At 43.6% G+C, this 22,607-nt stretch overlaps 5 protein-coding genes across 5 annotated transcripts in view; 4 read left to right on the top strand and 1 right to left on the bottom strand.

Moving 5' to 3' along the window:
- The first annotated feature begins 253 nt into the window (after positions 1 to 253).
- LOC135482786 (uncharacterized) lies at positions 254 to 2,657 on the top strand. The gene is made up of 2 exons (XM_064763152.1): positions 254 to 408; positions 830 to 2,657. The coding sequence occupies exons 1-2, from the start codon at positions 350 to 352 to the stop codon at positions 2,391 to 2,393; spliced, it is 1,623 nt and encodes a 540-aa protein (XP_064619222.1). The 5' UTR covers positions 254 to 349; the 3' UTR covers positions 2,394 to 2,657.
- Positions 2,658 to 11,240: 8,583 nt separating this feature from the next.
- LOC135482777 (apolipoprotein D-like) lies at positions 11,241 to 13,105 on the top strand. The gene is made up of 5 exons (XM_064763140.1): positions 11,241 to 11,424; positions 11,685 to 11,812; positions 12,043 to 12,131; positions 12,361 to 12,471; positions 12,764 to 13,105. The coding sequence occupies exons 1-5, from the start codon at positions 11,311 to 11,313 to the stop codon at positions 12,898 to 12,900; spliced, it is 579 nt and encodes a 192-aa protein (XP_064619210.1). The 5' UTR covers positions 11,241 to 11,310; the 3' UTR covers positions 12,901 to 13,105.
- Positions 13,106 to 13,229: 124 nt separating this feature from the next.
- Positions 13,230 to 15,940, top strand: LOC135482770 (apolipoprotein D-like). Its single transcript, XM_064763126.1, has 5 exons — positions 13,230 to 13,954; positions 14,226 to 14,356; positions 14,701 to 14,789; positions 15,052 to 15,153; positions 15,452 to 15,940. The coding sequence occupies exons 1-5, from the start codon at positions 13,817 to 13,819 to the stop codon at positions 15,676 to 15,678; spliced, it is 687 nt and encodes a 228-aa protein (XP_064619196.1). The 5' UTR covers positions 13,230 to 13,816; the 3' UTR covers positions 15,679 to 15,940.
- Positions 15,941 to 16,583: 643 nt separating this feature from the next.
- On the top strand, positions 16,584 to 18,758 carry LOC135482763 (apolipoprotein D-like). Its single transcript, XM_064763113.1, has 5 exons — positions 16,584 to 16,835; positions 17,106 to 17,233; positions 17,549 to 17,637; positions 17,933 to 18,037; positions 18,444 to 18,758. The coding sequence occupies exons 1-5, from the start codon at positions 16,722 to 16,724 to the stop codon at positions 18,590 to 18,592; spliced, it is 585 nt and encodes a 194-aa protein (XP_064619183.1). The 5' UTR covers positions 16,584 to 16,721; the 3' UTR covers positions 18,593 to 18,758.
- Positions 18,759 to 18,808: 50 nt separating this feature from the next.
- LOC135496098 (voltage-dependent calcium channel gamma-5 subunit-like) overlaps positions 18,809 to 22,607 on the bottom strand; it is a 42,101-nt gene continuing 38,302 nt past the window's right edge. Inside the window, exon 4 of the mRNA XM_064785236.1 lies at positions 18,809 to 22,552. Within this exon, the coding sequence (XP_064641306.1) occupies positions 22,050 to 22,552 (503 nt within the window). The 3' untranslated portion in view covers positions 18,809 to 22,049. The remainder of the gene's footprint in view (positions 22,553 to 22,607) is intronic.

Raw genomic sequence — 22,607 nt, 5'->3', positions numbered from 1 at the left:
GCGGATCTGAAGCCTGAATGAGTGCACCGGTCACGGGTTGACTACAGGTTGGCCATTCAATGAATGTGAGAGGGCTGTGTCATTGTGTGTATAAATGGGCTTATTAAAATCAGCCAAGCGCGACGGAGCGTCACAATAGACTGATTATGTGGGTAACATCTATGAGTGATAGTAAGGATAAATAGTAACGATAGTATAGAACATAATGAGATATTTTTGGTCATTATTAATGTATAAGCTTGTCAACTCAGGTTTGAACGATATTGAGAGTCACTGGTAGTAGGCCTTGGTGAAAATATCAACCTGACGAATGCATGATAATTATAGCCGTGTGGTGACCAACAGTTAAATGTTTTTCGGTTATAGGACGAGAAAGCTGCGGATGGTGGTCAGCAGGTTCAGCAGCAGGTAAGCTTGTCAATAGGACACCCCGTTTATGAGTCTCAAGTCCATCAGAGGTGCGGCGTGACATCATTTTCTGCTACCAATGTTGGATAGGCCTAATTTTAAGATATATTTACAATGGCGCCATCTGAATATGATGTGGTACGCGGGTACTCGCATTTCACGGAGGGGTTTAAGGGCCTTAGTATTAAAATGCCATGTCAGGTTTTGATACTAAGTGCTACATAAGGTCATGTAATTTTGCTTCCACATTCTAAGTCTTTCTCAATTCTTGCTTTTTTGCGGCGGAGTGTATGCGGATACTTTGCCGTGGTGAAGCCACACGAGTGCCATCATGTTGTCACTGCCTTGCCGGTTACCAAGATTTGACCCCACTTCCATTTTGTTCATGTTTCCACCAGTTATGACCTTTCTCTCTTTCTAGGTCCAGAAAGAGCAAAGTAGCAGGCATAACCCTCGGTTTCTTCATTATTTTCACCACCTTCAAGCTTGCACCATGGACACAAGAAGGTGAGGCGATACAAGAAACGACAAGAAAGGAACAATCCATCTACGGTGATGAGATGCACGCCGGCATACATGTTCGTCTGGACACGTGCCACTTCTGCATGGGAGCATTGCTTTATGCAGCAGACGACGTCATTACCAGCCATGTTTGTAAAGCAGACGGCAGGGATGATGAGGCAGAACGTGATAACATTGCCCCGCATACACTATTTGTAATCATAACATCTGAGGAAAGAGGGCGCTATCGTAAGACCCTGCGGCAGACGTGGCTGCAGCATACCCGGTTTAATAAGGATGCAGATTATCGCCACGTGTTCTACATGGGAATAAAGAATGGGAAAACAGTAAGCAGTGCAGTGAAGCTGGAGCAGTACGTCCATGGTGACCTTATGGTGGGCAATTTTACAGATAACTCAGCGAACGAGACTGTCAAGCTGATGAAAGCTTTATCTTATCCCGCTTTTAAGTGTCGGAATGCTGAACGCGTGTTGGTCACTACTGATCACGTGTTGTTTAATAAGACGCAATACCTGCACTACCTCAGACGCCACCGCCTGCACACGGCCGTTGGTGGGCAGTGCATGTACGGTCTCACGGTCGACCATCTCGATAAAACGTCTCCATGGTATGCTACAAAAGACGAGAACCCTTGGGGATATTATCCAGACTTTTGTCTGGCGAATGCGATGCTCATAGAAATCTCTCCCCTGCATGAACTTGTATACCAGTCCATTGGAATTCCCTTCTTTCGCATCCCGAGTATTTATCTTGGATTTGTAATGGACTATTTGAAGGTCAAGGCTGTCACAATGGATGGATTTTATGCCTGTATGTCAGACTACGATCCTTGCACTTCTCCGAGCGGTGCTGCGGTCATCCAGTTGGACGATCGTGTTAATTTAACGGCCTTATGGACGACACAGTGTAGTAACTCAAAACTAGAACAGTCGTCACCGCGAAAGGAAGGAACGAATCAGGTGCATAGGACATTGGCCCCATATCCAGGGCAAGATGTTTATCAAACAAGGGCTGCTGTGATTAGCTCAGCGAACAAGTTGCCAGTGAAGGCGAAGAAACCCCCAAAGCAGAAAACTGATTCTCCGCCGGTAAACGCGAAGGTTGCAAAGAAGCCAAGACCAAAATCGTCGCCGGTCAAATGGGTGAAAAGAACCTTGTCTCCAGGTTCGATGCCGGTCAAAGCAACTATTGCTATAGAAACGTGGACGAAGCCAATGTTTGTCAAAAGATTTTTTGCTATCAAGCAGAAGCCAAAATCTTCCCCGGCCAAAACAACTATTGCTCTTGAACAGCATCGGATATCTCGGCCAGTCAAAAGGGAAAATGTCCGAAATAATCGGACAAGATCTTCGCCGTTCAGTGGAAATATTGTCATCCTGGAGCAGCAGCGTAAAGCCCCATCAAAGAAGGATGTTACTTTTATAAAACGAAAGCTGAAACCTAAACGAAAAGATTCTCTTTAGGAGCAGCTGAATCCACTATTGTTTACAATAAATGATCCCACCGTCGCACATAAACGAGGAAATGACCTCGTGTGGAGTATGAAACCGGTTCTGATAACCATTGTGTTCATGGCCCTCGCCGTATATGTGAACAAGGCAGGAAGTGTTGATGACGTATCATATATGAAAAAAGGATCTGCGAAAGAACTGTAAAACATGGTCAATGCGAAACGTTGTTTTCTTAGTCACAAACAACAAACCAATGCTCCATCACACTAGTTGTTCATTGTTAAGCACCTAGCACCTAGCACAAATCTGTAAATGCACCACATGTGTCAGAACTATTTCTCGACGAATAAACACACATATATTGTTTCAGTCATGTACGGTATCATTCAAAAAATAAAAATGATTTATTTTGGTTTTTGATAACATTCATTGTTCGAGTAGACGCATCACCTCATGAGGTGGATGTATACAATGATATTCATACAATATAGAAAAACTCTGCTCATGCAAATACCTGTCATTATCATTATCAGTCCAGTGTATTGTTTTTGATTGTTCCTCTACTTGTTCTTACAGTATCATTCTATTGGTTCAACCCGAAACTAGTAATGACCACCATTGTCACTACACATAAATAAGATATAATTGCAATAATGATGTGGAGTTATATAGAACATGTTTTGTAGCAATTTACAATTCAGACATATCGTGAATCAAGTGTGCATTTGGTGCTGTTGGTGCACTTGTGTTGTGGCGAAATATTTCCTATTTCGTTATCATTACTTTCAACATTTCTACGTGGAAGAAAGCCTTTACCATCGCCGTCTTTGAGGCATTTAGCAGTTAGCCTGTGCAACCTGCAAACCTAGGCCAATGCTTCGAGGAATGTTAAGGGAGTGACAGTGCACAGTAAATAGCTCTACCCTAATCAAAGCAAATACGTGAACCAGCGGAATTTTACATTTTACATGACTGTGGACACTCAGTGTTCTAAATTCGTTTGCGTCATCGAAGCTTTATATATTGTGGAACTGCTTGTATGTGCGGACACTATTCTACTAACTACCTTGTGTGCCCGTGTACATGTTGTAGTGCTTGTCGTTCGAAAGAACAATCTATGGAATCTTTGACAAATCTAGGGGCAGTGCACGGTCAGCTTCAAATTATTCTCGTTCAGGCCAGTCTCCCGAGATGGAGTCGGGGACATTCTGCTTGAATATGACCCTATAATCATATTCGGACATTGTGGGATTGTACAGCAGTTAGCGCATGGGTTCGTCACAGAGTATAGTCACTGTGGTTTCTAATAAGCTATCTTTGAGGCAGTTACGTACAAGCCTAACAAGGGCCTAATTTTCTCTGTGGTTATTGGCAATCTTTAACAAAGTGCACAAAAAGTATTACGAAACCATGCCTAAGAAAAAAACTTTATTACAAGTCATTGAACTTTCTGAGAGGGGTGAGTATGTTAGCAGTGAAGACGAATCCACCGAGAAGTCGAGTAAGACTCCTGCAGTGAGAGGTGCCAAGTCCCTGGAGGTCATAGCAGAGAGTGGAGTCAGTCCTCCTACTCCTGACTCACAGTCTCAACGGGGCGGAGTCCGTGGTCGTTTCGAGAAGCTGAAGATGAGCGGACATCATCATCTGTCGCTGGGCAGTCGTCACAAGCACGATAAGCATGACAAACAACACCGTCATTCTGATGATGACAAGAGTGTATCAAGCACGTCATCCAAGGGCAAGAAGAAGCATAAGTTCGGCCTTCATTTAGGGAAGAAGAAATCCGACTCGTCCCAGTCCGTGAGTTCGTCCTCGAGCAGCTCGGAGTCTGGTGATGAACACGGAGATGGTGGGAAGAAGAAGAAGAAGAAGCGTTCAAAAGCTAGGCGTATGGCGTCAGAGGCAAAGGATAACATCAAGAAGATCTTCAAGCGCAAAAAGAAGAAGAAGAAAGGGAGTGGGTCGTCCAGCTCTGGGAGTGATTCTTCGTCTGATGAGGAGCATGAGGAACACCAGAGGACTACCGTAGCGGCGGCTGTTCATGTTGCTTCCAACGGAAATGGTGTGACTTCAGGTTCGCAGATAGATACTCGCGTTGAGGCGCCTGCTGTCGAAGTTCAAGAACCAACTCGGGCAACGAACAATTCGCCTCAAACAAAACGAGCCATGTTTGATCAGCTGAGCGGTAGGAGCAGACCGCTAGAGCTTGAGTCAAATGCTGCAATGGTAAACTTTGAGCTACAAGGAAATCGTTCCGTTGAAGTCGGTGTTACCTCTAGCCTGGAGCAGCCAGAAGTGACCATTCAGAGAACGGGGAGTAACATTTCCATTGATTCGCATAAATCCGACAAATCGTCTTCGTCAAAGTCTTCGAAATCTTCCAAGGGTTCGAGTAAATCCTCTGGTTCGAACAGATCTGCATCTTCTGGCAGAAATGTTACTGCCTCGTATGACGTTGATGCTCCTCCTGCAGAAGAGAACTGCGATCTTGAGATTAACGTGACCAACTCGATGGAGGATAATCCCAATTCAGCAGATGTAGATATGACCTCACCAGTTCTGGAGAACTCTCGTGATGGTCAGATTGATCTGAGTGGATCAGTTGTAGCCGATTTTGCTGTTCAACGCATCCATGTGGACACGCCTGATCTTGATGACGGTCACGTTGACCTTGAAATTGATATGACTGGGCGTGCTGAACAGGATTATGCAACACGAAGCAGCGAAGTGGATGTTTCTAATCTGGACACTGTTGCTCAAGAGAGCGATGTGAGCGGAATAGATGGCAGTGCTAACTTGGAAGAGGAGGTTTCTGGGTCTGGTGGTGTCGAGATCGATGTGAATGCATCCACGCCACTTGTATCTGAGAATCTTTCAACCGATGATCATCACTTCGCTGTCGACTCTAGTAGCGAAAACGGGGAAATGGGTGCTTTTTCTGATCAGGACGCGACAAGCATCTCTGCCCAACTGGAACGGAGCGCTGAGGTGCATCATAGTCTTGAAGTGGACGTTGAAGGGAACGTTCAGAATGGTGAGACAGGACAGGACACGGTTGCACTGATAGGAGACGGCAAGAACGACTTTCACCAGAGCCAGGACACGATGTTGACCAGCTCTGAGATGAAGAAGAAAGTGGCCAAGGAGAAGAAGGTATCCGGGGTTCCTTGGTCTGAGAAGGAGGAAGGAAGCGGCGAGAAAACGGACGGGGCAACTCGCTGCTGTTTTTGCTGGTGCTTTTAAGGTGAAGGAACTCGTGCAGTCAGCACCTCATCAACAACATTTCGTAGCTCATCGATAAGGTGTATTTGTCATTGAGACGTTTTCGTTCAGTAGCGCCCTCTTTTTCTACAAAATGTCGAAACCCTCCTCGCACCACGAGTGATCAAAATGTGTTTTGACCATAATTTTGGTCTAAATATTCCAAAATGTATCATTTTGCTCCCCCCTCCCGAGAGCCTTTGCCCCCCCCCCCCCCCCCGCCCGACCAATGATAACTACGCCCCTGAGTATTACCACTGCTATATATTGTATATCGATGGTCAGGCGTCTCAACGATCCATTAATTCTTTGTGACGTTCGAATCACCCTTGTCGCGATCTTGATGTTTCTGAATAAGTTAATGTGTGACCACTTTACAATCAAGCCTAAAGATAACTTCATAATATAGAAGAGTAATATACGAACATGTGCATATGTGAAAGATGGTTTAAACAGCTAAATTGAATATATTGTGTTAAACGGTCATCATTTGCAGTCTTACACAATTGTGGTAAATTTCAATCATACATGTATTAATAATCACAATGATTCTTTACGTAGTTTAGGATGTTCTCGCGTAGGCCACCCCTCCCATGCATTGTCCTCTTAGTTAAACTCATGATATCAATATGTGTTCATCCCGGTGCTCACTTCTTGTAACTGAAGAGTACTTTGTTAGAATTGTGCAATATACGTGTACCTTAGGTACTTCTACTGGAAGGCCTAATACAGGGTGACCATCCTCTTCCCAGTGATTATTTTATAATATGCATTTTAATAGAACAGTAACTTGATCTGCTAAATCTGAAAAACACGTGATTTTCAAAGAAATACCCTATTGTGTAATATTGTGGGTCATGATGAGTTCAAACCTCCTTGTTTCTCTGTTTGATATCATCAGTTGTTAACATTATCATTCGAAAATAAAGACGGCATATAGTCTCTTTAATTTGCTCTGATTTCTTATTAAACTGGAGCGTGTAACACAGGTACATGGCTTTATTATTGTTTCCATTGACTGCGAAGCTTTAGACAACAAATTGACGTGTTTATGTCAGTTTTCCCTAATTAAGAAGATTACAGCATAGAAATAGGAGACAACAAATGAATGTACATGTACGTCAGAACGGCTCCTTCCTGGTATAAATTACTTTAGCGTTGGTAATGTATATAGATGTATACAGTATGTACGTGTACATGGAAAAACATCCGTGTTATGGTAAAGGGTCATTGCCAATCCGTCCTGCACTAATCTTGGGCCTGTTGTCGGATGGGCCGAAGCATTATGATCTAACACTGCTCAAGGCCAACACAGGTTGAAGCGGACTTGATAACTCTATAGAAGTGTCAAAGAAGGGCTAATGGCTCCACTATTAAGTTGTGGTATTCAACATAGGCCTTGCTGGCCGGTGAAGCACGGACAAGACATTCTTTTGACAAGCACATTAAATACCAACGTGATTAGTTGGGTACGGCATTTTAGTCCGAAATGGATAGCAGGAGAACAACATTAAGACATTACGATTTACTGGAGAACACGAGGAGACGAAGGACACGACGTTCGGACGGCTCCTTGTCGATATAACAGTTCTTATTTCCCCATTTTGCAATCTGAGACGAGAGATACACATGTTACTCCAAAACAGGAGAGCGAGGGTCAAACATGCCGGAGCCATAGCTCGGACGGTTTCAAGCCGTCCTACCTACTGCCACCAAGCCCTGACTAATACATGAAGCACCCCATACTTTCAATCGTTGCTTCTGTCAGTGTTGCCCAGAGTTCTGTTTTCCTGTATTGGTTGGTTGTTCACGGAATAGGCGAAACGAACCCATCACTCTATGCCTGATCAATCATAGGGAAAACGCTCACAGAAACTACATCGGTATACAAAGCATGACGGCATCATTATTGTTCTTTATTGCACCAAACCCTAGTTCAAATGCGTTTATATTGAATAATTGGATTGTAATGGTATGTCTGTGTTAACCATGACAATTAATATTGTAACATCAGTTATGTCTTATGAGGGATACTTAACCAAGTTGTTATCAAACCTTCAAATTATCTATCATAAAAATTGCTTGTCGTCCCTTCTCGTGTTTTCGATACAAGTAGTATAGGGTTATATTTATCAAAAGTAGTCACGAAAGGACTCGGAACGAAAGCCGATTGGTATTGCCGCTCAGCTGCTTAGGACTCAGTGATTGTTCCTGGTGTTGATTGAGACACATTATGATACTAGACCTGATCGGAATTGCGTGAAACTTGACGCCATTTTGAATTTGCCCGTGAATAGAGGATTTCATTAGTTAACTCCGTTGAAGCAAACCTGCAGTCAGGACACAGTATTAGCATTCAAGATGGAGGATGGAAATAACCTGCAGCAAGTGACTGAACGCGGTGCTGCCTCGGGGGATGCTAACCTGCCTTCGACCACATCATCATTGATGGGATCAGTGGCCAGCAGAGATACCTATGAGGATACGGAGGGCAATCGCGGATCAGTGGCCAGCAGAGATACTTATGACGAAGTGAAGAAGCAGAAGTCTGGCGTGAAGAAATTACTCAAGAAACTCAGCGTCCGAAAAGGCCCGAGGAAAGGCAAGTTTAAGACCCAACCGTCCGGTTTACCGAAAGCAGGTTCGTCGGAAGTGTCGTCCATGTCAACTTTGAGGTCACATGATAGCGACGGGAATATGATGCGGTCAGATAGCAGCTATGACGTCAGCATCGATTGTCCGAATATGCCGGAATCGGGCCCTGATGATAAGGGTGAAAAGTCTACTTTAAACCCAGAAATTGTCGAAAACGGTGAAGAAGCAGTTCCTTCTGAGGCAAAGGAAGAAGATCTGGCTAAAGTAGGTGTGGAGTCTGATGAGAAGGCACAAAATGCCGGCGCAGATCATGCAACAGAAGATGGTGGCTTGCTGACGAGTGTAGAGATGAAGAAAATGGCCAAGACGGAGAAGGAGTTGTCTGGAGTGCCGTGGATTAAGATGGAGGAGGCCCCCGAAGAGGACAATAAGCCCAAAACAGGCTGCCTCTGTTTCTTTTGCTGAGGGACAGTTTCGGGCTCTGGGGAATCTGTTGACTGAACTTGATTGCAACAAAGATATACGATGCACAAAGCACAATGCATGGCCAAGGACAGTCTACCATTTTCAAAACAGGTTTATATAAACATCATAAAGGTTTAAATTTATTTAATGATCTGAGTTTGCATGAGGGTACTAGGTGATGAAGCCTGGAAAAATCCATTAGTACGAATTGCATGTTTATGCAATTTAACAGCGAGAATATCAGTTCTTAGTTAGGTCATAATTTTGCTGGCTAATTATTTTATGTCCAGTGCTTTGGGTACTTTGTGAGAATAGAACTTCGTCTTCATAGTACAGGTGATACATGTACATACAAATCTATTGTGATGGTACGGGCACATTAGTAGTAATTATACTCATTACAATTGATTACTGACCCTTGTCTGTCCTGCTGGTCAATGTGGCGTACGTGCATGAACCTTTCGAACAAGAGAGCACACTGCATGTTTTTGAGAGTAGTCAAAAGTCAAAACGCGTCGATTATCCAAAAAAGGACCCGAACATTTCACCGAGCTTTGAACTTTACATGCTGGACTGCTATCGAAGATGATATAAGCTGATCCTGAGGTATTGAGAGGTCGAAGATATTTCCCTGCTTTAGTCATGCCAAAGGAAAGGTTATTAGCTACGACGCCACAGAGGCTTGTCAGGTCATCAAGTAAAGAGGCAGGAGAACAGGTCAGAGAGAGCGGAGACGACACGAAACGCGATGGAATATTTGATATTTCCAAACAAGATTCATCGACATCTGCGGCAGTCAAGAAAGGTGTTGGGGGCAGCGACGACGAAACTGGAAACACAAAGCCGCCAAAGGCGCGTCACCTAGCCCCAAGCGAGAAGCTAGCTGTCAAGAAATTCTTCAGGAGACTGACCTTTCAGAAGAAAGGATCTTCGAAGGTGAAACGCGAGGCAAAACAAGACTCATCGAGTCGACCTCCAGTTATGGGAGCCGAGTTGCCGGATCCACCTGATATGTCTACCCTGGAGGGGGACTATGGTTTGTACGCGACCCAAGACAATGACTCGTCCGATACCAAGAGGGAACAGAACAGGGAGATCGAGATGCAGCAAGATGACGAGTCTGGAATCTCAAGCTCTGCGTCCGATCATCCTGACCACCATGCAGAAGAGCACACAGAGATGACTGCCCTGCAGAACGTTGAGGAAGAACAGGCTCCTGGAAACGCTGGTGGCCCTTTCAAAATGCTTAGCCGAGTTTGGAGAGAAGCTTGTTGCGCCCCGTGATGTGATCGAGGTCGTGGAGAGCGAGGAAGCGGAGAAGGAGAGCCATTGGATCTGTTGTCCTGGTGTTGTGGCAGGGACACAGAGAAACAAATCTACACGGAGATACAGGGAAGTGCCCAGTGATATTGAAAATTAAATCTATACAGAGACCTCCAGACAAACATTTTGGTGTTTTGGATTTGGTGTTGGTCGGTAGAGGGAAAATGATATACTCCTGCATGAAAGTGGTACTCTGGTACCATTTGTACGTGAATACATCAAGGAAGAGGGAACTATACAGTCTGATTTAAGGTCAAACTATATTCATGATCTGATAGTGGCACATTAGACACAATGTAAGAATGTACCGGTACGCCTTTTTTCATAAATTACAATTTCCTGTCGAACAATTTGCTGTCGTATGAAGGAGGGACCATCAAAAAAGGACAGTAAATATCGTTGTAGTTATTGGTGATGGTGGAGTGTTGTGTGTGATGTCCTTTTTGGTGACCAATCATATTTGCCAGTATAATCGATCGATATATCCACAAAATGTTCATTGTCATGTCAATCAAGCAAGGTCCGGTTGAACAACACTGATACTAAAGTGTAAGTGGTTGACCTGACTTTATCGAACTTATATAAGTTGTTCAATCGAGGCCAAGATCATTAAATGTACGTGTGGTCAACTGGGCCGCACGAACTCTTTCCAAATGACCATAATGGGAATGCGAATGAGTGTTGTCTGTCAAGTGATAATCGAGCCCCCACCTCAACCCCAACCCCACCCCAACCCCACCCCGCCACTGACAACCGTAACATGAAATTTAATGATGTTCGCACGTAATCAGGGAGATTTTACAGCTTTGCCTACTAACTGCTGTCTCTCCATCCCTCGTGAGACACACGGCCACAAAGCGGTCGCTCCTAGTCTTGTAGTTTCGGTCTTCCGTCGACTTGGATGGACCTAGATGCCTCGTCCCATCTCACTCACCTCAACTAACGTGGTCCTTCGGATTGTGTTCCTTTGGCGCGCGGCCCATGTTCCTTTGCCCTGTAATGTCCACTTCAGGACAGTTGTGGGGATGCTTCTTGCCATTCGGAAGACCGATTCTATTGTATCTTACTTCACTGGCAATATCACCCGTCAGTGCCAGTCGTTGTCCAATCTCGGAAGTCCTTCATTGGACGTAATCATTTGACTCCGTGCGGAGTCCTTAAACCAGAAAAAAACTTCAGCATCGACTTATTTATCAAATCGGGACAGGTGGTAAATCCGTTCTGACCACTTTTACGCTGTGGACCACAAGACAGTTCATAAACGTTTCAAACTGTTACAGGAAGCATGTCAGTTGTTCTTCTCTCCGTACTAGCCCTAGTGGCATGCACCCAGGCACAGGTACCCTCGTTTGGGGCATGTCCGGACTTGCCAGTAAAGACCAACTTCAATGCGAAAAAGGTAAATGATTCAACAAATTTGGTCAACCAATTTGCATTAATACATTTACTTGATTTGATCATCTCTGTGCATGGTCCTGGCATCATCTATGAACACCCACATGGTACGCCTAGGTACACAGACGTCTTTTCTGACGACCAAATGTTGTTACCTTGATATCCTTAGTCTTAAAGCCAGCTATGCAAAACGCTAGGTTTTGCTGTCCTTTCAGGTGTCTGCACCATGCACCCAGACGCACATACAATGTTGCCTCCTTTCAGTACACTGGTATATGGTATGAGTACGAACGATACTTCGCCATCTTCGAGTTGTTTGGCACGTGTACCTACGCCAACTACACCCTCAAGCCTAATGGCAGGATAGATGTTGTCAACACTGGAGTCAACAGGTAAGCTACAAAGTATTGAGCTTCTGGAAAGCGGCCCCTCGAAAGATCAACGTCTTGCACTATTGAAAGTGATGATGTAGGGCAAGGCTGTGACCACTCCCCCCCCCCCAGCCTGACACGACGGTGCTTGCCAAAACGTAGACTTCAAGTTACGGCGCACTAGTGATGACGTTTCCTATATTTCATATCCCTGCTCAATTTACCCTGATTTCATGTTAAACCTCTCGCAGATTTACTGGCAACGCGAACCGAGTTCATGGAGAGGCGTACGCTCCAGATGCTTCAGAACCCGCTAAGCTTCTCGTCAGCTTCGATCAAAGTAAGTGACCTTAATGCAATCCTACTTGCGAAAGAGGAAAAATGATCGTATTTTCTATACTTTCTACCAGCAGTCGTTGATCAACTGATGTATTTATGCATTCCTGAATTCATAGTGGGAGTACGCCGTGATAGACGTCCTCTACCTAACAAGATGACACAAATAATATGGCTGGCCATAAGACACTATACACTTACAAGCGAGTTACCTTGGTCCATTCTTCTTTAAGGTCCAGCTAAACCAGGCCCATACTGGGTCCTTGACACTGACTACAGGAACTACTCCATTGTCTACTCCTGCGTAGATTTGGTTGATACTTCTTGGATCAAGGCTAAAGCGGGTAAGAGGAACCATGAGGAAGAGAGCGTATGTCCAGCCGGGTATCAAGAGTAAAACATCGCCGCTAATCGTGACACTGTCCATCCCTCGTCTTTAAACACTTGGCGAAACTGTCCTCTCCGTCAGTTATACTCTTCAGATATTGTCTGGACTTTCACACTACATGCCTTCTTGTCTATAAGTTTTATTTCAGATAAAACGTCCAAAAAGCCTATCCTTTTCGACAAAAGTTTAAGCTTACCCAACCTTCCAGTCTCTTACATGTTTTAGTAACCATGTTATTTCATTCACAGAGATCGTCTGGATCTTGGCCCGCAGCAGGGCTGGACCAAGCGCATCACTAGTGCAGAAGGCGGAAGGAAAACTAAAGAACCTTGGCGTCAGCACAATCCCGCTTTTGAAGACTCGCCAAACCAACTGCTCCAACTAGGATTTGACGGAAAGGAATGACAAACTAAACGATTCGGACTACAAACAGTTGATTTTTTTCATTATCAATATTTCCAACCAAATTGTATAATAAAATGGCTTCTATGTACCTATGAACCTTATATGTAATAGTGAATTTATTTTATGCTCAGCAATACAGAGTTAAACCTTAGAGTAACCAGGCTGGTTACTCTAAGGTTCAATCACTCCGTGTTCACGACTTTCTTCCTTCTTATTGGACAGAAGAACTTATCTTTATGCAAACATACGAACTCAAAAACATTCAAGCTTGTGACCTCACAGTAACTCTGATGATGGGACGAAGTTACACCCATGCATGCGTTGGCTAGATAGCACAGAAGACGGCATCAACCTCCTCGTCGCCGCTGTGGCTGAGATGGAAGTTCCCCAGCTTTAGGAGTCGTACCCATGTTCGCTGATTATATTCGTAAAATACGTTTGTGATATTCATTGGCCAGGACATTTCCAACATCGCTGTCACATCGGTATGCACACCACCGAAATTGCACTGGAGAACCCGTGGCTAATGGCGACGGCCCGTTAATCAGGATGAAACAGAATTAGGTTATGGTGTGTTAAATTCAGCATGATTTATTTTGTTTCGTAAGAACTAATGGGTGGGTGACCTTCATTTGTCCCTTTATATCATTACTTGATATCAAGAGGATAATACAATATCTACACGGCATTTCTTCATAATAAGTTTCAGTCTATATAAGTATGAAGGTCGGTGATAAATAAAGAGTGATAACTGTAGATCAACATACTCTTCCTACTTCCTATACTGTCCGGTATAAATATATTATCGCCAGGACTGTAAACCAAATAAAGTAATATAATTACCTTAGCAGTAGCCCTGATAAAAACTCGGGTGGATCTGGAACAAGGCAGTTCGAATGTGTCACTTGTGTTGTGCAACCATGGTTCGATTGTTGTTCTCCATCCTTGCGCTTGTAATTCTCACCCAAGCTCAGATTGAGAGGAAAGGACCGTGCCCCGACCTTCCTGTCATGGAGAACTTTCAGCCGACAGAGGTAAGTTCATTTTTCAAACACAATGTATTTTCTCACCAGTGTAACAGTGCCCAAGCTGGATGCGACCACATACGTTTCACCGGTCACAGGATTTATTTGACGAACCAGTATCAGTATTGGCCGAATGAGCTTTCGTTCTTTCCTATTTATAGACTGCCTGTTGACGACCAGATGAAAAAAAGATTCTGAGTCCAAATATTTTGTTCAAGTCCTTTATGAAACGTACGTCTGAACAAGCTGTCGCCAATGTAAATCTCTCACCTTTTTTCAGTACACGGGCATCTGGTATGAGTACGAGAAATACCCAGCTTCCTTCCAGAGCAATCCGTCTATCTGTAGCTTTGCCAATTACACATTGAAACCAAAACGTAGGATTGACGTGGTCAATAAAGCTCTAAACAAGTAAGAACAATTTTGAAGTTTTATAATCGTGACGAGTTTAGTATGCAAATCGGCCATTGAAAGTAGGGGGGGGGGGGCATCCTTTGTGTCGGTGAGGTTCCGTGTGGCTATTCTTGAGAGCCATGGTCATGGACCTTATGTTCTGGCATTGATGACACTCTTGAACTTAGCAACACTATCGAAGATGTCCAGGGATTCTGTTCGCTGTTTACGCTACCCATTGTCGAAAACGAAGGCAACTAAGAGATGGGCACCGCATAGCATTTTCCACGTTACAAGACCCTGCTTTGCAGACATGGATTCACCGCCAAATGGTACATACTATTGTGTTATTCCCGTCCCAGGTTGACCGGCAAATACAGCGCAGCCCATGGAGAGGCGTATGCCCCAGATCAAGATGAACCATCGAAGCTTCTTGTAAAGTTCGACCGAAGTAAGTGACAATTCTTTACCCGGCTCGGGTGGTACCGCCTCACGGGTAATAGCTTTAGGATCTGGTAAGCTTCCTGTATTTGATTGGATTCCTGGCGTCTCCCGACCGGGAGACGCCAGTGACAGTGCAAGTGCCCCCAGCAGGGTAAGCAAGTGACAATGCCAAAGCTCCGAGCGGAAGACGCGAGTGACAGAAGCGCCAGTGCCCCGACCAGGGTACGGCACGATGTTTTTCGCTTCATTTGAGCGTTTATCTCTTACAGGTCCCGCCCCACCTGGTCCATACTGGGTACTAGACACTGACTACGAGAATTATTCGATTGTCTACAACTGTAAAAATAAACCAGGCAACACAACAAGACTAGGTAAGAGAATGGATGCGGATGTGTCTTCGAAAAAGAAGTGCTGCAAGTCTCACTGGAAGGTGTTGTCCGCTTGTCGTTGTCAAGGGTTAGGAGCCAACAAAGACATCTCACGTGACCTCAAGCCGAGTGTGATTTTGATCGTCTATTCTCGAGATGCCATTTTGGTGAAACTTGGTCCAGAGAGCTTAAATCGCTATGAAGGAAGAGGTCGATTATTAATTTGCACTGGTACGCAGTCTGGGATTTTGCTCTATCATTTTTCGTTTTATCTCCTATTCATGGCCTCTCTTATTTCCAGAAATAGTGTGGATTTTAGCTCGGAAAAGCCAAGGCCCAGGAGCACAACTGGTAGTGGAAGCAGAAGGTTTACTTATACGACTCGGGGTCAGCACACGTTTTTTTCGAAAGTCTAATCAAACGGGCTGTGCAAGCACATCAAGTGGCGGGGACAATATAAATGGCCAGTTATTTGGTATAATTTGTATGTTTGTAATTCTGCTCATACTAGGACAGTCACCTCATTGATTTTTTTAGCGTTAAAACAAATGTAAGCGGGACGAGCTTGAGAACCTATGAGAATATATATTTCAAAACGTATTTCAACCATCACGTCCAATGACTTATCATTGTATAGTATAATATTGTACTTTAAGAAGGAATGTATGGAAGGTCAACAGCCCTTCAAAAGATAGTCATCCGGTGATATAGTTGTGTTTTAAGGCAACCGTGTTGTAGCCGATAACCTACATGTAGTGTAATGAAAGTGTTATTAAATAATAAAATGCGACTCATTATAATATAATAACGGTCCTCTCTTATTTTTTTTATTACATATAGTTATCATACGGTACTTAGTTAGTTGTTGTACTCAACGTTAGACTATTTCCTTTTTGGTGTATTCTAATCTCGTTGATATGCCATGTCAAACCCGATGATTATGTTAGTTTTAGTAGATACGCTAGCAAGTGTAGGTTTCCTATTACCAGGAGCCTATCCCCGCACAAGCCTTCTGGCGCCACAATATCCAAATACGCGCAAAAGAACCCCTGACAACCACACGTCATCTTGGCCACGACATCACAACACACGGTGTCGTCGCAGGGGAAATATGTCGTCGCACAACACCACGCAGACGTCATGACGTATAGGACAATCAAACGGAAGATTCGCAAGTTTGACAGATCGTCATTCACAACGGTGTATCATCGGCCCCAAGCAGTCGCATCACGTCTTGACTGATTATGTTAGTTTTGTAAATGTTGTCATATTCGCAATGTATAAGGTGTACAAATGCATTATATTCATAGCATGCATTATCATCTGGCACCTCTTGTATATGTGGTGGCGAGGCGAACTAGTATATATAAGTTCGTCTCATAATTCAGGATAGTGAATCGGTCGGACATGTTACATCATTGAGTTCAGCCTTATCCGGCATGCCGTTCTCTCACGAATTGGAATAAATTCGTCGTGTCGCATAGATAAGAGGTCTGATATCGTAAACACTCTTATAACCCGACGGTTCAGTAATTATAGCACGTTCTTCAACAGCCTATTACCGTATCGAAATGGCTCTCGTGTTTCTCTCCCTGTTAGTGCTGTTCGTTGGTGCTTCGGCCCAAGTCCCTGGCTTTGGCACATGTCCTGAAGTGCCTGTCCAACAAGACTTCCAACCAGATAAGGTAGAGTAAAAACTTGACAATCCTTTGCCTAATGACCAGTGAGCTCACATCGAAAGCAGTCCTTCGAACCTAACTTCACTGAAGTGGCAGTTCATACAGGTCCACGCGGGAGCTGCGTTATTTTGTCTCTCTATAAACTGTCGCCTCACTCACAGCTTGACATTTCATCCCCTCGAAGAGAAACTGATCTCCTACTCCTGATACAACAACGGGGTATTTCTGTTACAAGCTAATTCACCATTTTTTCAATGGTTGTACATATATTTTCAGTACACTGGTATTTGGTATGAGTACGAACGATACTTTGCCATATTCGAGGCGTTCGGAAGATGTACATATGCCAACTATACCCTGAAGCCTAATGGGCGAATCAATGTTGTCAATACCTTAACCAACTCGTGAGTATGAGTCAAGTGTGAGGCAATCCTAATGATAAACGGAACCTGGACCAGTTTCATCAGAGGTTTGTCCGACAGTGAGGTCATATCTACACGTACGCCAACTGTTACCTAATACTGTATGAACTGACAGGTACCACAGAAGTTGTGATTCTATGACAGTGTACAACTTACTTCAAGATTTATAAGAAGGAAGACTATGATGACAAATATCGGTTTTGGATGGTTAGACCAACTTCTGTACTTGACACAGTGTATTATCTTAATTTTCATTTCTTCATGATAGCTTAATATTGTCGAAATTTTGTATTTTAGCTTAACTGGGTCAACTAACGCTGCCCATGGCGAAGCCTACGCGCCCGATTCCAGCAGTCCATCCAAACTAGTCGTCCAGTTTGACCAGAGTAAGTTCAGCCATGAAAGCACCAAAGTACTAGAGCACTTACGATGCCGATCTTTGAACACATGTCATCGTGTTCACTGCAAACAGGTGATCTTACACTAATGTTCAAGCCAGAGATTCCTTCTCATTTGGCGAGTCACGATTCTTTAGCATCAAAACCATGCAGTGCATTCATAAAAGTTGTAAAAGACTTATATTTGATCCGTATGGTTACATCGAACGGTGTTTGACTCACTGGAAACCGTTCGTATAGTGTCAATTGAAATTAGAACTGTATTTAAGCTTATTCGTTTCAGGTCCAGTTCCAGGCCCATACTGGGTACTAGAGACCGACTACGATCACTACACCATCATCTACTCATGCTCTAATATCACAACCAGTATCATTCCAACGAAGGCTGGTAAGTGCAGTACATTGCCTGACTTTGCCTTAACGCGATTTGTATTTCTTATTTTAACATGTTCAATGAAGCGCCACTCCCGGCGAGCTCTTTGCTTCCCGCGGCAGGAGCTTGGACAATTCGAAGCTGCACGATAAACAAAGACTGAACAAGAGTTGGCGCACATTTGGACCAAGCTGTTGTAATATGTATAGCTTTCCACATTCTCGACCCTCTCTGGCTGAGATGACCAACCCTATCTTAAACGTGATTTTACTGATACGCCATAATTAGTTTGAGGATATATTTAGATCCATCCAGTTGTAGAATAATTAATTTTGTGCCATCACGAGTTTGTTTTGAAGACTTCTCTTCAATGAAGCGCTCTAAATTCAGTGACATCAGTTTCCTCTCGTTTCCTTTCCAGAGATTATCTGGATCCTTTCCCGTGACCGTGCTGGACCTGGGGCAGAGCTTGTTGAGCATGCCGAGGCCTTGATAGAGCGCCTGGGGCTCAGGGTACGATACCTTATGAAGATCGACCAAACGAACTGCCCTAGTATCGAACACCACTAGGAATATTTGGTCACATACTGTTAGTCCAGTCCAACTGTGGAGATCTGGTGCTAGAAATGATGATTATTATGATTTGAACTTCGCCATCAGTCACCCCGAAGATTATCAAACGTTTCGTAGCGAGTGATATAAAAACAGCTATGCCAAAGAAAGTCATGTATTGCAAAAGGCATTAAAATGTTGCAGTCTGCATGAAAGATACAAAACACGTTTGTATTTTTGATATTTCCATATCTTTTATTAAGGATCTGAACAACTTACAAAATGAATTCGACCAAGACGTCCCTTTATAAAAACTAATAACTAATTAGCTTGGTAAAGGCTAGACCTTGTCTATAATACAAATACCAACCATCGCCAGAGAGAAGTGGACTACATGATCATAATCGAGAAGGTTTCGTCGAAAATTTGCGAGTGTTAGATGTTTAAATGGCTCATTTCAGTAAGTTCATGTACATGTATCAAGGTCGAATTACAAATCTACCAAACCAAACGTTCCTGCTAGATTCTTCGACCTGCTACTTTAAATGTAGGTCTTTCTTGAGTTACACACTATCAGAACGCCTTTGGCGTAAGTTATGTCGGCCCCGGGGGATGGTAGCCATGACCTCAGCCTCTCCTCTTGACACTGTCCCTCGTGTAACAGCTTTTATGGAATATGGTTGCAGTGAGAATGATGAAGAACAACATAATCTTGGTCATAATTAAACCCGTTACGCTTGAAACTGCAAACATTTCATCGAAACCTTCCAATGATGTCGTTTGTATACTTATTGTTGAATTGCACGCTCAGGTGCTTGAATAACAATACCTAATTTACCAACCTTACTTGAGGTATATAAGGCATATAAAGTCTTTTTCATTAATAGAACGTAATGTAGCTCTATAGATATAACAAACTACAAGTTAAGTAATCACTCGTTAACTAAGTTTACACGAAACCCTGTACAGGATCACAATATAGAACCCACTGAACCATGGCGTGAAGAGCAGGTTGTTTGTCCCCAGCCTGCGCCACCAACGGAATGATGTGGAACTAGCAAATGAAACTAATGAGTCGTGTGATGAGAAATAAATGTCCAGTGTTCAGCAGTTACAAAAATGCGATTTATTCAGCGTGTACTGGTATCAGCTATTCCTATGACATCTCCACCTGCTTGTAACTGAACGATGTAAACTATGGCCGTTACAATACAAATATATCCGATGATACAGAGACATTATTTGAGCAATTCGTTTACAAATCGTGCCCAGCTATCCAGCGCTAATACCAAGAAACCCGCGCGTTGCAGTTCTGTCATGTAGCGGCGCACAAAACCTATGCCATAGAATGAGTACAAAATATACATGATATGTATGCTATATTGCTGAAATAGTTTCGACTGCATGGCCATATCACAACGACGAGAAAGTAAAACACTAAAGAACCTCCACCCGGATGTTGTAACTTGACATATTCATGAAAAAAGCAATATACAAGGCCGCGTCAATTAAACAATGAAGTACATTGTAGTACCACTTTAATGAAGGTGCTTCAACGTAAGGAAGGCTAACTTTACTCAGTCTAACTAATAGGGCAAAGATCGTCTTCTTGAGGGAGGGAAAACAGTAGCAATTCCCCCATTAAATGCATCTATCCATCTGCAATGTTTGTCTATCAGCGCAAGTCATCTTCGCCTCGTGATCTTGTGAGGGCAGTAAAAAGGAATGTTCAGGGAAGACCATCGTCATCCACCATGTATTGTGGCACATAACGAACACACTCATAATAAATAAATCTTGGTGATATGGCGGTGGTCCCTCTTCGTCTCTGACCTTTGATACGAACTTCATAGCTTACTCTGCTTTAGGTTGGTGACAGCCACCCATTGTGGTATCAGTGGTTTGGTAAGATACTCCAGTTGTGGCCGGTGATAGATTTCATACCAAAAACATCGATGAATTTGTCAATCTGATTTCCATTCCTGGCAAGCAATTGGATGCGGAACATGATGAGCTTTCAGGTTTCTTTTATGATGTCTTCAGTGTTTAAGGATATCATAAGTCGAAATAATTGATCAAATATTGCTAATAGTCGGATATGCAATGACATGAACAACACGTAACTGTCTGTACCTGCCCGGGAAGGCCCAGTAACAAAGAATACTCGCGAAAGAACGAACCAGGTCGCCAGAACACTGCTTGAACATCACCACATTCCATCACGTGGCGCCAAGAATCATTTTTCTGCCCTGGTGACTTTGAGTGGTAGAATATAAGTTATCAGGTTGTCAGACTCGCTGTGTAGATCAAACACAGATGGCTCTCATGCTGTAACTAGTGCGACCGGTTCGCAACATTTGTATTGACTCCCCTTTGGAATATGCAGCGGCTCCGTGACCATAAATGAGATCTGCTTTTTCACGGTTTGGGTTTGTTAAGAATGTTCCATTAGTTTTCTGGCGACACAAAACACGACTCAGACCTCAACACCCAAGTAATCAAACAATAAACCCATGAATATGCATGTGCTGGTACATTATGTAATGGATGTTGTTTACAGTGGTCGTTATCAAAAGAACCTACAAACCCTTTATACATGTAAGTCGTATGTACATTGATTACCTAAATGGCACTATAAAAAACATGTGGCAAGTTCACGATATCTCCCAGACTGCAACGACCTATTCCGCCCACAACTCTGTTTCTTCTCCAGATCGGTTGTTTATTTTTTCCTCTTCTCACTGAGCCATCCAAAGGGAACAACCTTACACTTACGTGTATGACCAAATGTTCCTTGACAAAACCGCCAAAGACTGGCCATCCATGATGATGGTACGAAATAGCCAGATACAGATGACAGACACTGTTCACGTGTCAGACAAGCTGTTGGGAATTTAGGCAGTAGATCAGTTCCAATATCGGACAAGGCTCAATGGGTAAACGAACAGTCCGAATGCCGGATAGTGGCCTCCCCATGCTCGTGATCGAGACGAAAATTCTGCATGAAATCATATGGAAGTCGTACACGTAGCCTACTCCCGCAATGCCTTTTGTGCAATAGTGTTCCTCTCTCTTACAACGGTGGGCATTGCTGATTCGCATTCGCAGTGGCACAGGCCTCATGGACTTGTCTTTCTCCACAGCCACCCCCAGGCCGTATGGAAGCCAACGCTTCACTGGTTCAGTATGGCTTATCTGGAGATGTACTGTTTTACTAATACAACGACCTACAACACATAAATAAAGCAAATGAAAGAAGGAGCCACCTCCTCGAAAAAGCAAAGAACACGGAGGGTTTTCTGATTGAGAGGTTCTTATAAAAGTTCAGGCACAACCTTTCAACCTTTCCCGCAACGAAAAAAAGGTTAAACCGATACTCCTAATTAGTACTGCAAACTTTATATTGAATTTACCACTAGTTTGCAATCCCTCCTGAAATACCATACTGCACCAGCGATCAGGGACTACGCATTTGTTACACAGGCGTTGTTCGCCGAAGGTTCTCAGCAGACCTTGATATAAACAGGTGATCTCTCCCTAAATGAGTCTCGGCAGTAGTGGACATTGTTTGTCTGGAGGTGTCCCGAGATAAGGTGTAATTCGATAGTTCATTCGGCGTATCGGAGACTGGCGTATATGTGAAATAACTTTCTCCAGGCATACTGTCGCGATCTCGTGAATCGCGAGAGTATGAGCGAGATCTTCTGTTTTGGCCCGGATGAGGTCTCTGGTTGCCATGCAGCATGGCCAAACGTTCTTGCTTCTTCCTATAAGCATGTTTGTGACGCGATATATACAGATAGACAGACAGTACACCGCCAAGTTCACTCAGAATGAAAGACGTTATTGTCATTAGAAAGGATGAACCGTATTTATATCTAAATCTCACTGCAGAGGAGTTCGCTTCTTTTGGTTTATTCCCCACTTCGTTACTAATACTAACAATATAAAGTATAATCCCTGTGAGTACACACAGCCCTGAAATGGAAGAGAAAATAAGTTAATGAGACGGAAGTGGGACTGGCTTATGAAC

The sequence above is a fragment of the Lineus longissimus genome, chromosome 1 (genome assembly GCF_910592395.1).
Source record: "Lineus longissimus chromosome 1, tnLinLong1.2, whole genome shotgun sequence".
Taxonomy (NCBI): Eukaryota; Metazoa; Nemertea; class Pilidiophora; order Heteronemertea; family Lineidae; genus Lineus; species Lineus longissimus.
Note: the sequence above shows the minus strand (reverse complement) of the source record. Positions and strands in the feature narration are given on the sequence as shown.